This window comes from Eutrigla gurnardus, assembly GCF_963514095.1.
Source record: "Eutrigla gurnardus genome assembly, chromosome: 22".
Lineage (NCBI taxonomy): Eukaryota > Metazoa > Chordata > Actinopteri > Perciformes > Triglidae > Eutrigla > Eutrigla gurnardus.
The window spans coordinates 2,701,906-2,719,052 of NC_139933.1; the positions used below are offsets into that span (position 1 = coordinate 2,701,906).

The following is a 17,147-nucleotide window of genomic DNA, read 5'->3' on the forward strand; positions in this document are numbered from 1 at the left end:
CATCTGTTCCGTTATCACTGGAATTCCATCAGCTGCTTGACTCTCTGACGAGGATAACGTGGAGGGGTCGCCTCCATCCAACCATCCATCTATCCCCCCCCTCCTCCACAGCCACGGGCCTCTGGACTGAACCACTCCAGCAGCAGAGGAGTCAGAAAGATTATGCAGACGTCCCTGATGTGAGCATGACCTATTTTGAAGCCATACAGAAGCCCGCAGACCTGGCTGTCTTCCTGCCGGCCACATCGGCCTATTGGCTGCACCTGCCTACATGATACACTATATATATATATATATATATATATATATATACATACATATACATACATATATATATATATATATATATATATATATATACATACATATACATACATATATATATATATATATATATATATATATACATATACATATATATATATATATATATACATATACACACATATATATATATAGACACACATGAAGGTCAAGATTCATGCGTTTCATCTCGTCTTACATGACAATATTCATATCCAACTATTGAAATGATTGTCCAGATTTTCTGCTGCACTGCCGTCCCATTTCTCTCCATTAGACACATTCAAATTCCACTTATTTAATAAGACATTGATAACACAAACAAATATTGGATATGTATAAATGAAATCCAATTTGAATGACATTTTCACTAAATATATACTGTATATATATATAGAATATAAACATATATACTACATAATAGTTTATATAGTATACACATACACAATAATGTGTGTGTGTGTGTGTGTGTGTAAATGGTAGAAGGTGAAAGGTTGTTACATGAGGAAAGTTCAGGTGGGAGATGCTGTAACATGTTGCTCTGTGCTGCCCCCATGTGGCCGTTCTGAGCATCACCTTGGTGGGAGAGACCACTTCATGGTCCCCCCTAAAGCATAGAAACTCATCACCACTATAACAACAATAAGAAAAACCACACCACCATCGTTCCATAAGGTATGTACATTTATTAGGAGAGTGAACCACTAAGCTGAACGAGGAGAATACAGTACACATTGTCAACCTGCCGAAGGACATTCGAGGCACTTTGCATGAGGAAAGATTGAGTTTAGGATTTCAAGAGCCTGTTGGACCGGAGCGGTTTACTGTTACAGGATGAGTTCAGCGTTAAAGGGAGGAAACCTACACGATACGTTTGTGTGGAGTAGAGCTTCATCGGCTGAAGGGGAGCAGCAGGATAAAAGCTGTTTTATGTAGAAAACAATTTCACTTTTAGGCTCATATGACAAACAAAAACGAGCCCAAACCAGTAGTGTGTCCCAGTATAAAGAGTGGTTTGTAATGGTCACAGCGCAGAAATCCCATCAACAGCACTTCTGTTTAAAATGTTTGTGATAAAACCAAATCGATCTTTGGCCTGAGTGAAGAAGAAGCAGACGAGATGAATAAAGCAACAATTTTACAGTCCGAAACTAAGTGAATAAAGAACTGGAGTTCATTTGGCTGTGATCATATGAAGCCGTCTGTGAGAACGTGGGCTGAAAAAGGAGTTAATACAATATATTATCGATAAAATATTGCCATAAATATTTACTCACTCAAATGTGTCAAACTTCTAATTAGTTGTGTTGCAAAAACGAAATCTTGTTATAATAGACAAGTTTAATTCCAGTTTAATGATTTAAATAAAAATAAAGTACTTTATATGGAAGCAATATTTAAAATTGTAGCCCAAACCAGATGAAGAGGGAAATACGACCGCATTAATATAAATGAATTTTAATCCTTTATATTGAGACTGAATCACAGACTGAATCTCAAGTCGTGATTATTTTCCCTCCATAAACAATAAATGAACAACAATTTTGCAAATTGACCTTGATTTGTACAGACCAGTTATCTCTTGGTTGGAATGTTATCGTTTAAAAAGGGAACAAAACAAGATGGTTTGTAACGGAAATAGGAAATTAATATTATTGTAATAATTATGCCGGTAGTCAAAGAAAGGGGACGAATTACTTTTTTGAATTGTCCCATGAATTACACATATGATGTTTGTCAATTTAAAAAGATAATTTTACACGTCAAGAAAGTCACATTTTGAAAAATATGTTTTAAATGATGAAAAATCGTAAGTAGAATTCATGGAGAAAAGATGATTCGTCTCTCACCGTTGACTACCGGATCTATTTTTTCAGAAATAAGGCCCTATGGGGGACACTTAAAGGGGCGGGACTTAGTCACTATCTAATCTGACTGGGGGGAAAAAAGGACTATGGGTAATTTCCAAAATGTTGACTCCTTTAAGAAGAACAGCCGTTTGGTTTCATGACGAATATGAGTGGAATGTAGCTACTACTCAGTTTTAGGAGTTTTACAGTAACATTACTTGTAGAATAAAAAGCCCTGTTGCTGATTGGAGCGGTTAATTTAAATGAACATTTAACGGATGCTGGTGGGAAGCGGTACATGCTGAGGTCAAGAACTGTAGTAACTCAGTAGGCTGGCTGCTGAGAACCATTTTTGAAAGTATATAAAAAAACATATCTTAGCACCGCTTGCATTGTTCAGTCACTTGCATATTGAACGGAATAAAACACAGGTTCCACAGTTTGATCATCATGTAATACAATCATTAGAACCAAGAATTAAAAAACAAAGTCCTGTTCCATGAAAAAAAGTGTCAAACATTAAAAATAATATATGGTCCATGTGCTTAAAGCAGGGTTGGTGTGTAGAGGATGGTTTAGTAACACAGGAGAGGGAGGGAAATAAAGTTCAGCAAAAATAAATCGGAATTTCCGTTACATCATTGTTTGAGTCTTGACAGGTGCATCATTTCTGACTGGGAACATTTCGATTGCCTCAACATGGCGACGCCTGAGCCGGCGGCTCGTAGCTGATGGTGCTAACAGCGCTAACAGTACAAGCTAACGGTCTGGCGGTGTTTACCTGAGGGGGAACTGGACGTTGAATGGAGAAGGTTGGATAACAACACACACAGCGGGATTGAGATGTGCTTTGCCTTGTATTGTAACCTAAGTCTTTAGAAAATATGCCCTTTTTCCTTCTTTACTATAATCTGACATTTAATCGACCAATTACTTGTTTAATCAAGAAGATAATTAAAGGATTAAATCAATGTGAAAGTTTTTGTTAGATGCAGCCCTGTTATTACTTATTGCAATGTGGAGTTTAATTACTTAAAAAGTACAATTCCAAATATAAATGATAAACACTTGACTTGTTTTCCTATTAATTCTCTGTTGATGTTGCTATCCTGCACCACATACTTCCTAAATGTACAATCGTTGCGACCCGCAAAACAAATCTGAAAGCAAATACTTTACGATTTATCAGAAACTCAGAAACAGAAACTTATCAGAAACTCAGAATTCAAATGCACAGGATTCACAGGATAAGCAGAAGGATGCAGTCTGAGCTGCTGGCAAAAACATATTGTTGCATGGAAACTGCATAGGGTGTAAAATGCAAAATGGTCTGATCTGTAATTCTCAAGTATTCACAGAAAGCCCAGTACAAAGTTTTTCTTTTTTTAAAAAACTGTATTAGAGATAGCTGTGAAATCTCTCAGATCTAGTTGTGACAAGCACATGCTACAGGTTGACAAAATCCTGACAAAGAAAAAACTAATCCTGAAGATAAAAATAAAATATCCCATTCAATAAAACATACAAAATGGAATAATTTGGACCAGAAAAATGTTTTCCATCACAAGCGCAAAAGGAATTTGTCTACAAGTGTTAAGAGTTCAGCTATACAAATAGTTTCCAGACCTCACGTGTAGGACAATAAAAGATACAAAAGTCCCTTAAACGAGGCCTCTGCTTATTTGAAGTAAAATATTTCAGCAAAAATGACAGACCAGATTAATATGAAATCACCTGAGTAATTAAATCCAGCTCTACATACAACCTCTGCTGATATTGTCCCCTTTCTTCGAACTAGTGCTCTTCCCACAACTAATTACAGTGTACCATTTTCACAGTTCAATTTGACCTGTGCATGCATGATATGAGTCATGCTTGCAGCACATATTTTACCAGAAAATGCACCTATGAAAAGATAAACTATGTTTTACTTAAGAATATGTATTTACAGAAACAGAAATTGAACAAACGAATAGTGGAAGAACGTTAAAAAATATACAACTTCACCCATTTTTTCCACCCCAAAAAAGGATAGAATATCATCCCATTTAAAAAGTGATGGAAACCTTTAGAACAGTTTATTCCAGTCTCTAGTCGCCTCCATGAGATGCCGCTGGCCGTGGCCAATCCAATCTTCTTGGTTGTCGAAGAGCCGACCACAAAACCAACACTCAAACGCCACAGGCTCTTCTCTACCACCCGACAGAGTTTCCACAACCTCATACTTTTTTTTGCTTTTTTTCCTCAACTTTAGTTTCAGGAGGAATCGTTCTCGGACAGAACTCCGAACTGGCCGGGGTCTTGGATCGTCGCTGTGAGACGATGCACCTTTGGTCGAAGAGTTCCTCCACGGAGCGCTGAGCTCCGAGAGAGCTTGGATTGTTTTCTGAGACAGAGCGACCTTAGTAACAGCACCTTTGTGTCTGTTAACTACCTTCATTATATTAGCCACTTCAGGAATGTCAGCATCTGGATGATTGAGCACCACGACAGGTTGGTGTCTACGAGGGCATTTGATCGGCTGTAGAGAACTGAACGGGGCGAGCCTTAGTGTCCTTTCAACTTCTTTGGCAACAGGCTTCCACAACACAGAAGTCTCTTTCTCAGGCAGTACTTTGTTTGAGAGTCTTCTAGCTTTATGCACCGGTGCTGGAAGCTCGTCAAATAATGCTTTCCTGCGCCTTTTCCTTTGGCTTGGAGGCCGAATTGGCCTCGGGGCTAGAATAGGTTTCTCTGCTTCACACAGTACCTTTACATTCATCTGTGAGGGTGAAATGCAGGATTCCATGACATCTTTCTGTGCAGTGTTTTGTATGGGGATCAATTGCTTTACTCCATTTGCATTTGCTTTGTTTGACAGCAGAAAACACTGGGTCTGAGGTCTGGTGGCCAAAAACAAGGGCTGACTGCTTGAGTTGGGATCGCTACTTGTAAGACGGCTACCAGTAGGAGAGACAATTTTAAATATGACTTTGTTTCCAGTACTTTCACCAGTTTGGCTACACTGAGTCCCATTCTTTGCGTCTTGGCCATTCAATACTAAGCCTGATTTGGGTGGAGAAATGTATCGGAGCAAGAATGCCTGACGACCAGTCTGCAGAGTGCTTGGTTTGTCTGCAGAGCTCGCGGGCATGGCCAGAACTTGCCGAGAGTTTAATTGGAGTTGTGTACTCGCCAGTCTGAGGCCGGGAGCACTGGGGTTCTGGACAAATGGAACAGACCTTTGTACCAAGTAGCAAGTTGGCTGTGTCTTTGCTGTTTTTTTCTCAGTAGGTGAAGTATGTGGTGTGCTTGAAAAGACTACAGGACCCTTGAGACCTGCACTGTTGATAAGGTAGTGATTTGAGGTAGTGCCGACACCTGGTTGAACAGCAGAGAGAAGCCTTGACCCTCTTTCAGCAGCTCCTGCCTTGGGCACGGACACACCTATCCTCCTGCTGTTTTGAGAAAGGGTTACTCCAGGAGAACTATTTGTTGATCTGTCTAACCCTGGCTTCATATATGATACATTGATCTGAGGATTTCCAGAATTGGTAATCAATTTGAAACCTGGAGAGGCCTTGACCTGCATTGGCATCCCAAATCTATTCTCAGTTGTTCTCAGAAGTACTGATTGCTTTCCCTCTGGCAATTGAAGAAATCGTACAGTCGTTTTTGTTTGTTTTAAAGAATCGTTACCTGCACTTGAAGATTCAACTCTTTCCTTAATAAGTTGTTGGGTTATGATTTCGTCTGAATGTTCCTCCACAAAATTGCCCAACAAAGTTGAACTATTCTTTGTTTCCGACTGTTTGTTAGATATAGGAATGTTCTCCTCCTCAATTTTTATAATATTAAAGTCTTTGAGCACCGACTCAGGATTTTCATCCTCAGTAGCAGGATCGTCAACAGTAGCTATGCACTCATCAACCTCAATGTCACTCTCCGACACCTTTTCTTGGGTTGACTCATTGCCACTTTCGCTTAATGGTTCTGGAGATTCTGCCAATGTCAAACTAAACTCTGACGATTCACAAATACTTTCTTTGTCCGCTGAATGATTGGACATATTGTCATAGTTTTGGGTTGCATAGGGCGAAGTGCTAAATGTTTCCTTGGAATAATTGTGAAAAGTAAATACTTCTTGGTTTGGGGAATTTTGTGTGCAGTTTTGAGAGCTCCTGCCACTGTCTCGGCGGCTACCTGAAGTGGGTGGCGACGACTCTGTTGGAGGTGCCGGATTAGTCGAACGATTTTTAAAATGCGGTTTGCTGTTTTTATGTCCAATCTCTTCTGGAATACCCTGTGATGATTCATCATCATTTTCTATAGTGTTAAAGGAAGAGTTCCCGTTGTGTTTGTCAAGGAATGTGTCTGCTTCTATACGAGTCATTAATATCTCATCTGCAGCCCCGCAGTTTTCAATAGCTTCTTTGGAAAGCAACGTTTCATGAGCAGCTTTTGAAGGTGACGATAAACCAGTGACCTTAAGAGCAGTATTACTGATTTGAGAGCCACTATGGTAGGTTGCATCAGAGTTATTATCAAACCTGTGTCTCTCTGAGGGGGATGTTTGACTTTGGTCACTCACGTGATCAAACTCATTCGTCATGGGATATAATGTATCTGCACAAGACCTACTTAGTGAAGGACTGGTATCCTCCCCAGCATCATCTCTAGGTGGAGTGGACTCAAGGTTGCTGATAGAGGTTTCTTCCTCCTCAATCTTTACTTTTACCGCCATAATATCATCTTGATCCATCTGTTCGCAAGATCCACTTCTTGGTGAAAGAGCCAAACAATGTGATGAGTTGTTGCTATTCGAGGATTCCCCATGCTCATTAGAGACTTGACTTTTATCCAACACAGGATTTGGTGCCGAGGAGCCCACATCTTCAATTAAGGGATGGTTCTGAGGGGAAGAATCTTGCTTCGTTGTTGGTATCACTTTGAGAACTAAATGTTTTTTGCCGTCGACCATCTTGAATCCCATCACTTTGGTTGTACAGTTGGGGGGAAGAGAGATTTTGTTCTTAACCATCAGAACGGTGAGTCCATTCGGGCTGGTGTGACATGAAGCATCGGGACTTGCAGAGTTGTCACATTCCTGCAACACTACTGGCATCGACTGCTCTGCATTATGAAAGCCTTTGCTCAAGTGTTTGTTTTCCTTTTTTGCATCCACACAGTGGTGGGTCTCCTCAAAGGATATCTCGGGTTTGACTAGCCTGCCGTTTTGGTTTGGAACACTCCCAGAAAGACTGTTCAGTTTTGATATCCTCTGGACCTCCTGTGCTTCACCACTCTTTTTCAGCAAATATTTTAAGTTTGCAGAAGCGTTTGCTGGAGTGCCGCCATCTTCTATAGCCTTCAGTACGTTCCTCCTCTCAGACTCCTCTTTGTGAAAAGCTGCCGTGTGTTTTTTAAGATTCTCGCTCCGTGATGCACCGTATCCACAGATCTGACAAGTGAAGGGGAACGTACCCGAGTGAGCTTTCGCATGCTTCTGGTGATCCTCCTCATTCAGGCTGATGTGTCTGCATTTTGAACACTTCAAAGGACTCTCATTGTGATGATGGATGTGCTGGACGAACGTACCTGCGTCCACGGTGGTGAACTCACACCAGTCACAGTTGAACTGTCCGTTGACACTGTGGCACATGATGTAGTGTCTGGTGAGTAAAAGCAGAGAGTACTGGACGTCGTCGTTGCAGAGCTCACAAGTGACCAAAGTGTTCCTGTGCTCGATCCGATGGCGCTGGAGAACCGGGAACTCGTTGGTGACAAAACCGCACAGGTCACAAGGGTATGTAGGAAGGGTTCCTTTATGGGCCGCCCGAAAATGTTTGAGGAGATCATTGGGGCTGTACGTGGAATCATCTTTACACACGGAGCATCCAAAGCTCAGGATCTTTCCAGAGAAAACAGCCCCCTGCTGAATCTTACAATGGGCTTTATTGAGAGTTTGTTTCTCCTTCTTGGTGGAAATCCCATGTTCCTTGATGGACGATTCTTCTGCGTTATTGAAGAGTGACCCATCCCTCACGTCTCTGAAATGCTTATACACAAAGTCTTTTACCTTGTCTTTATCATCCCCTATTACTGGTATGTTGCAGTTTTTGGCAGAATCTTTAAGTATTGTGAAGTCTTCTTCCATAGTTGTAAATCTACAGATATCTGCAAGAGAAGCAAAGAAATGTGTTTTCCATTAGTACAGGTAGGAATTAAGATTGACAATGTTCACTGAGATAATAAATCAAGTGAGAAGTATATTTTCTTAATATACTTTCATGCAATCAGACTTCTTTTTACAGCCAGAGACCCACCCTGATGGCCAGTGGAGAAAATGATTGTTTAAGGCACTTCAAATCAGAGGTTGATGTCGATAAAAACTACACACAAATAAAAATGCAATGTGAAAATCATTCTGTAGAAAATGAAATCCCTTACTAAAATAAACTTTTAAATTTGTATTTTTTTAATTATAGTACAGTAGCCTATAATAAACTGAAAAACACAGAACTCACTCTGCCCATGAATGACACTTGCAGCCATCTGCAGCTCACCCAAAAAAGCCAAAATAACGTTATCGAGAGACAAAACAGAATCCCTCTCGTCTGCATACCAGTGTGTAGATTGGCAAGTATGCTTCCTACTCACTGAAGGCTCAATCAGAGAAACAAACCCCACCGATCACAATGCTCACATGTCTCCCGGCTCACATGCAAATTAACCTGCTCACATGCAAAGTCTTAAAACGGTGTACAACAGAAATGTCTGGAGACTACATATGCCTTAATAAAGCCTCAAACTTCCCATATTAGCTACACCTATACAATGTAATGCTCCGTCACATTGTCTACACTGGCGCTGGCGTTCACTAGCAACAACCGGAGAACAGGTTTTTGGGCGCCATGTCATTTTACAACCATCGGCCCAACAATTGACCCTTCACTGAGCCCCCCTCTGTCGAGCTGTCAGAGCGACCGCTGAGCCCACGCTGGTATAACTGCAAGCCTTGTTTAAATATTATCTCATCTCTGGGAAAACAAAGTGATTTCAGAGAGAAGCAGACAGAAGGGTCTACGTTGGGTTGGAAGGATATGTATCCAGGATGTCAGACTAATTCAGCAGAGAAAACTGATTATAAAAGTCTAAACGTTTCAGATGACAAACACCACAAACACAAGTGCTTGTTGTTAACACTGAAAACCTCAGATTGTTATTCTAAGTGTCCGACAACATTATGGGAGGAAGTAAAATGCGTTTTGTTTAACCAGAAACAGGAACAGCAGCTAAATCGCTCTCAGCATTGACAAATGTATTTATTAAGTCATAAAACACACTTAATTAAAAGATGACAAATCAAATTCCCTGCATTACATGTGAGCATATTCTGGTTTCCCTCTGCTGACATCCCTCTCACTCCTATCTCACATTTTCACACCTAAAGTGGTGATTTATTTAGACCAACCAGAGTTGTCTTTTTTACAAAACGGTAAAATCACCACTTTTTTCAATACGTTCCGGTGTATATAGCGAGAGATATAAACGCCATTTTTAATTTTTAACAAGAAAGGTGAATTGCAGATATTTTGGCGAAGGTGGTGTGTGGCAAAAAAATGTATTCTCTCATCATTGACTACCGTACACATTTTAGAATTAATCCAATTAACACTAAAAGTCGAAAAAAGATCATAATAAATTGCAAAGCCCCCTCCTACAACCAAGATGGGATGAGATGAGGGTCATTTAAACCAAACTACAATATTTTTACACCAACATAATGGAATGAAATGATCACAGCATTGAAGAAATGACCTTCAAAAATCCCCATTACTCTGGATAATCTACACAACACATTGTCAATACGTTAACACAGGGATTATAATCCATTTTTGTATTCAAGAAATCCCAATGAAAACAGCATTTAATCAATGCTGTGAGCAACAGAAATAATATTCCATTCACTTCCACTGTATTCATGGGGTTGGCAAAAATCTGAGACTGATATCTCAAAACCACAGTTAGCTACAAATCTGAGTAATTACAGGAATGTATATTAATGTGCACTTTCCCTGTAAATTTAAATTGAATGAATAAACATAAAAAATACATAAATCTCAAAACACCACCCACAACATATTTTCCTGGCCCACACTGAAGCTGTAGTTCCAGAGCTGAGGGCTGCACAGTGAATCCAAATCTTTATCAAACAGGGCCTACTGCCATTTTCAAGGTGAAATGTATGTCAATGTGACATTTTAAATTAAACACGGTGAGGCTGCAGAGAGGTCTCGGCCTTCACAGAATATTCTACAGACTAAAGACTGTTTGGTACAGATCCACATTTATTTCACTGTTAATGATCCCTCTAATAACACGAATCATACTGCAATTTAAAAAATGGTTCAGTGAGAATTAAATAAACACATTTAATCAGCAGTTTATTACCTGTACTCCTTGAGGACAAACTCAAACATTAATGCATGTCGTGTCTGAAGAAGAGGAGCTCGTAGTGTTGCCGCGGCGCCTGCATGACACAAGACAGAGGCACAAAAATGACTACTTTGATTATCAAAATACGCTTAAAACTCTTACAATGGCAGCAAAACATTCTGGAATCACTAAACATTTTGTTAAGAAACAAATGTTTGTATTGCGTCACAGATAAGACATTTTGTTAATTTTCATGAAAATCATTTTTGGTGAAAAACAATTTAATGTTAAATAAGATAATGATAAATCATGAGGTCTCCCTGCAGAAAGAACTGATCATTAATAATATCTTTAATTCATATTTTCTATCCTGTATTCCTCTTAAATCAGGTTATATTGCCATGATAATGAAAATCCACCACAACCACCTTATTGTGTAGAAATGTGTTTATCGTGATCCCCAATAAAATCATAAAATCGATAATGATAGAATATAATCCCGATTTGATGTCATTCAGCTTTATAAAACAAGCATCTAAATTGGAAAACCTTAGCAGCAGCTCAACAGCAGTGCTGAGACCACACTTCCATAACAACTGTCAAACTCAGTCAACAACAACGCAGCGGAGCCAGATATCATCACGATATTAATAAAGCATTCTTCTCCCTTGTCAAAATCTCGCACCTGCATTACCCACAATGCAACAGACTGATGGCAGTAAGTAGCAGCTAATAAGCATGCAGCACAGATGAGGAACCGTTCCATAGACAGACTTCTTTACAGACTCCACATCCACAGATTTGTTTTTCCATTCATAAACTTCAGACCCAAACAATGCCGACTAAAGTGTCATATCAGATTTAACTAAACTCAAGGCTTAATAGTACTGTTTACACACACAGAAGTACTCCCAACACATGGAAACAAACTTTGATGCAGACATCTGGTGAAGTTCCCCTTTAATATCTTTGGCTTTCAGACTTTTTGACATTTTATTAAGCAGTCGTCCAGTAGATTTATTAAAAAGCAACTTTAAAAAACACACTTTGTGTTTGTGTCGTTGTCCCTGGATGAGTTAACATGGCATCCATTGCGCAGACAATGAGAGTAAAAAGAGGCAACACAAGGAAGTGTTTTTGCACACATTTCCCGTGTGCCATATGTATCTGATAAAGACACAAACCGGCAAAATCAACTACCCAACATGCAACAGGGTGGGGTTTTTTTTTAAACATTTGGATTACAGGTATTGCCATCTAGGGAATGTGACAATGTGAAAATGTCATGTCAACATTATCCTGCCAAAATAATTATCGTGATAATCATCAAAATATATGTAAACCTCTTAAAACGCCACTATTCTGGATTCACTTTACATTTAGTTAAGAAACAAATATTCTAATTGCGTCACAGATAAGACGCAGGTTTAGTAAAAAACAATCAAATCTGAAATAAAATGATCATAAATCATAATGTTTCCTTGCATTTAAAGGATGAATATATTTTCAAAATCCATTTTTTCCTCCCATGATCCGATTATTGTGCATTTTCTCGAGATCCACAATAAAATCCTATCGATCATCGGCAGATCAATTGAATAAAAGGATGAATATATTTTCAAACATATATTTTTGTAACCTGAATTAGTAAATCAGGGCTCTATTGTCACTCCTCCACCATGATTGTGAGACAGCTTTCTAAAGTCACTTGTGATCATATTTACGATTATCCCGATAATTGAAATTCCTCCACGATTGATTATTGTGTAAAAAAAAAAAAAAAAAAAAAAAAAATCATGATACACAATAAAATCCTATATCATCGCGTCCTTATCTGCAAAAATCAGTTAATTCCACTCATCAAGCATGAACATATTAAGGTCTTCAGCTCCATATGTCTCAGTCAGCTGTCATCCCGGATCTGAGGCAGCCATGTTGGAGGAAAAAATGGCTGCCGGGATTTTATGGAGTTATCAGCACCGGCTACTTCAGCCACTCTACGAAAGATGTCATTTTGACACCATCTTCACAAAAAAACACCATTAATATACTCTAAAAAACGAATTAAACTCTACATGGGATAACCCCACTAATGTTTGATTATCTCTAATTAACACATGGAACTAATAGTGAATTTAAAAGTGACTTCAGTGACCACCTGGACTGCAGACAGGTATCAGACCTGGCAACCTCACCTGGCTTGAGGGGAGATGTGAAGGAAAAGTTGCATCGTCTCATTAACTGCTAGTTGCACTCCACAGCAACACAACACGGGAGACAGCAAGTACAACACGTTGCAAAAAAAAAAAAAAAAACACACGCGTGTCAACTACACGTTAATGCACCGTTTGAACTGTTTAATTCACGCGTTGTGACTTGCTCTCTAGTCGCTGAAGTTTCGTGAAACGCGAGGGAAAGCTGCATCAGTGGGGCAGAATTTAAAAAGAAAAGAAAGGGGCTGTTTAAGTCAAAGACAACCAAAAGGGACTCCACGAATGTACGACTGCGAGGTGTTGTTGCTCTGTGGCAATTCACGTCTCCATACGTGGGGCAATACGTGAGCCACTCCGCGTTAACGTTGAGTGTCTGAGGAGTTTTAATGAGCAGTTATTTTAACACCAAAATAAAGCCCCCACCCACGCGAAGACATTTAAAGTTGTAGAAAATCAGTTGTTTCTTACTACGAACTCGATGGAAGTTCAGGTGGCGTCCTCGTCCGCGTCCGACATTATCTGTGTGTAACATTTAAAACAAGCTAAAAAGCTTAAGCTGGTAGAAAACACACAGCAGAAAACATTTGCCTTCCTTCTCTCCTCTCTCTCTCTATGGATCCACAGCGACGGCGGCCATGACAGTCCATCCGGGTACTGATGCGCTCTTGACACTCATGTAGAAGCGGATGAATATGTTTTTTTTTTTCTTCGCTTGTCAAATAAACAGAACTAGTGCCGTGAAGGGCATCTTGTCGTAAAGGGGGGGAACATAGTTCAAACAACTTTCAGTGAATATAAATACACTGTAAGGTTAAAAAAAAATCCTTACAGTGTTTTTCGCAGCGTGAGTCCTACGTCATTCGTTGCCTGTGTGTATGTGTGTGTGTGTGTGTGTGTGTGTGTGTGTCCTAGGTGGAAGAAGAAGCAATGGCGGATATACGCCATTTTCTCCTGAATGCGTTAACACACAGGCTGGTTTGCCTTTGTTTATTCCCGATGTGGAATCATTTCGTTTTCAACACTCAACACTAATCTCTCTCTTTGTGTTTCTGACACACACACATTAACAAACATGGCAGCTGTTAAGCTCATGTATGATTACCTCATAGTAGCAGTGTGCTTGCCTCCCTCTTCCTCTCTGCCTCCTTTACGTTTTTGTTTGAGCATTTACATAAACTGCCATTATATTATTTTGGGACTGAGACACAAACCATAGAGTTGACAATTGACTATGAGTCTGTTAAATACAGTCTGACTGCATGGAAGTCTATGAGAAAATGGTCCTACTTCTCTCTTGATGTATTATCTCAGTAAACATTGTAAACATGAGTTTATGGTCTCAATCTCTAGTTTCAAGTCTTCTTCAATCCAGCATGATGTTCATTTAGTACATTATGGTCCATTTAGAGTCCACCAGACCAGAAAGCAGGGGATGATTTAGGGCGGGGCTACCTTGTGATTGATGGTAGCAACCGCGCTACCAATTAAATTAGCTATAAGATGACTTTAACACTTAGCTGTAAAGTTGAACCTTGAATTAGGAAGCTAACTTTGTTCACAGCTTCACGCCAGAATACAGATATCCAGATCCAAAGGGTGCCGCTCTGCCGCTTGTGTTAATCAGATCCACCCATCGCTCCTCCACAGTCCAAATATAGTCACTTCCTTTCAGTGGTTGCAAAAATACAAGATGACAACAGCCAAAATGCTGAACTTGAGGCTTCACAACCGTATAGTTCACAAACCAACGGGGGTCACGATGACTTGGTCCACTTCTTATAAACAGTCTGTGTTCATAGAAAATATTATAGAAATAGATAAAGATGAACCAAAACACTTCTCACTACATGGTCCTTATTGTAGCTGTTTTTGGTCTTTCGATCACGTTATGTGTTTGTTTGTTTTTATCAGCAGATGGACATTTATATTTCACATTTTATTCAGGGAAGTTTAGTCATAAGAAGGTGAGCACTTCACGAAAGAAATAGTGATGGTGAAGACCATGTGTGATATGATGGAAAGATCTGGAACAGCTTCTAAAATGGCCTTGTGGTAGTATTATAGGATGTGCTTCTATGGCTGCTTTATGTCTAGACGGGTCTAATAACAGGACAGAAAAGGAGAAAAAATAAACTCATGGTTTTAATCTTTTTGGATGAAATAGAAGCAATCTGGAATGAAATGTGCTTATTCTAAATAAATTAATGAATTGAATTGTTCTACACTTTCAAAGAGTGTATTTTATAGCCTTTATTTCAGGGCCGCCAGCTTCGGTGTATTTCATGAGAAGGGCTCACTCAGCATTCCCCGACTCCCTGGGGATTTTTGTTTAAAAAGTTCAGCAGTCAAATTCTCGATTTGTAGATGAAAAGCTAAGTAAGTAATCATGATCAATGATGAATATTTATGGGTTGATGAGCGTACTTGCCAACCTCCCGGCAACATAGCCTTAATTATGCTGATTAATCAGTGTAAGGAAGCCATCAATCACACTCAGACGCGAGCCTCTTTCTACTTCGGCCTGCGTACTTCACTTCAAGCAGAATATTGTTGGTCCACCTTAAATGTCGGCCCACCTTAAGTGTTCCAGAGCAGCAGGAGTTGTTGCTAACTTCGAGGCTAACTCCTTAACTTAGCTTGTGTCTAGTTGTCTAGTAGCATTTCTAATGAATCCCTTAAATCTCTCCAGCTGGTCTAGAATGCAGCTCTCGTTCTGACTAAAACTAGAAAAATAGATCACATTTCTCCTGTATTTGCTTCTCTGCACCGGCTCCCTGTAAAATCCAGAATATCATTTAAAATCCTTCTGCTCACAAAGCTCTTAATGGTCATTAATCTCAACTGGTCGGCGACCTTTCAGTCCCATTCCCAACCTCATCGCCACGAAATACTGCTCGGAATCAAAAATAATGCAGAATTCATTCTCTTTATTTTACATAAATAACACCGCTCCCAGACCACATGCATCCCCTTCATATACATGTATAAACATTTATTGCACATGAGATTGGTCAAACGTGGTCATGTTCCTGTCGAGAGCATCATGCTGGCCTGCAGAAAAAAGGACATCGATGAAAGAAACACAAAACGTGTCTCAACAATACTTTAACAAATTTATTACCTTACATTGATAAAGTCGTTAATTCTGCCACGAAGTTCAATAGCTGTTATTTAATGCGATATACACACCCTTCATATCGCAGCTATCAATGTGATCAACCACACACACACACACACACACACACACACACACACACACACACTGCCTGTGGTATATCTGGGATGATATGGCATGTCATTTAACACAGTACAGTAAGTTTACAGTGACATTCTTGCACAAATGCATACTGAGTGTGATTTCCTACTAAGAGCATAAATGTGATGGACAATCAGGATGTAGAATTAAAAAAAACAGCATCGTGATGGTGTGCGAGAGTCCGTGTAGAGAGTGGCGATGTCGAGGTAAAAGGATGTGTCCATGGCTATCGTCTGGGTTTGACCCAGGTCTAATATTTGCACAGTATTACCAGAGTATATATCAGTCAGTCTTCTGTCTCACTTCAGCAGAGATTTGAAGATTTCTATCGAGGCAAGCCGACCTGTTCAGTCATCAGATGCCAATCATCCATGTCGTTGTTAGACAGTCAGAGTCACTCACGTATGAGTAAGAAAGCTCATGTAGGTTGGACGGGGTCAAACAAGCACAGGACTTTCACCAGGAAAAATGCTGTTCGTGTCCCGTGTGAGTAAGTGTTGACTTATTTTACCTTAGTTGTATTACATAACTGTAATTACCTAAAATACAACCTTATTTTCCTCAACCTAACCAAGCAGTATTGTTGCATGGATTTGCCTGAAAACGGATGTCAAGATTTTTTCCAGTGACGTGATTGCATACAAAGTCAATGCAAAGTTGCCGCAAATAAACACAAATGATGTGGTCGAATTAGCGAGAGTAACACAAGGACGTGTGTGTTGTGTGAACACAGCATAAAGAAACTACTGGTCATAGTTTGAAGCATATGGTCACATGACCAAGTATCAGTATATGATGAGTTGGGAGTGTATTTGTATTGGGTGTAGTTGCTGGGAATGCTTCACACTGTGGGTGAAATTCCAAGAAAAAAAAGTAATCTCCTACCCGCATAGCTCCAAACCGGCACAATGTGTGAGAATAAAATTGTAATAATAAAACGTGTAGAAATGTTTAATATTTCAATTAAAAAAAACCATAATGGACAATCATGCCGATACCTGATGGTGAACAAATATACTGGAGAGTACCTAAATATTAAGGCTTTGGATTAAGATGACAACTTAACATAATTTAAATGTATGCTAGTGTCACCTACATTACGATGCA

At 39.6% G+C, this 17,147-nt stretch overlaps 1 protein-coding gene across 2 annotated transcripts; it reads right to left on the reverse strand.

The window, feature by feature from the left end:
• Positions 1-983: 983 nt before the first annotated feature.
• LOC311033107 (zinc finger protein 518A) lies at positions 984-13,543 on the reverse strand. 2 transcript variants are annotated; one of them, XM_084040298.1, is made up of 3 exons: positions 13,253-13,542; positions 10,587-10,665; positions 984-8,309 (listed from the first exon to the last, which is right to left on the reverse strand). In XM_084040298.1, exon 3 carries the CDS (start codon positions 8,287-8,289, stop codon positions 4,222-4,224), a length of 4,068 nt encoding a protein of 1,355 aa, XP_083896424.1. In that variant the 5' UTR covers positions 8,290-8,309; positions 10,587-10,665; positions 13,253-13,542; the 3' UTR covers positions 984-4,221. The 2 variants fall into 2 exon arrangements, with proteins under 2 accessions (XP_083896424.1, XP_083896423.1); XM_084040297.1 differs by lacking the exon at positions 10,587-10,665 and having other exon boundaries at positions 13,253-13,543.
• Between the last annotated feature and the right edge of the window lie 3,604 nt (positions 13,544-17,147).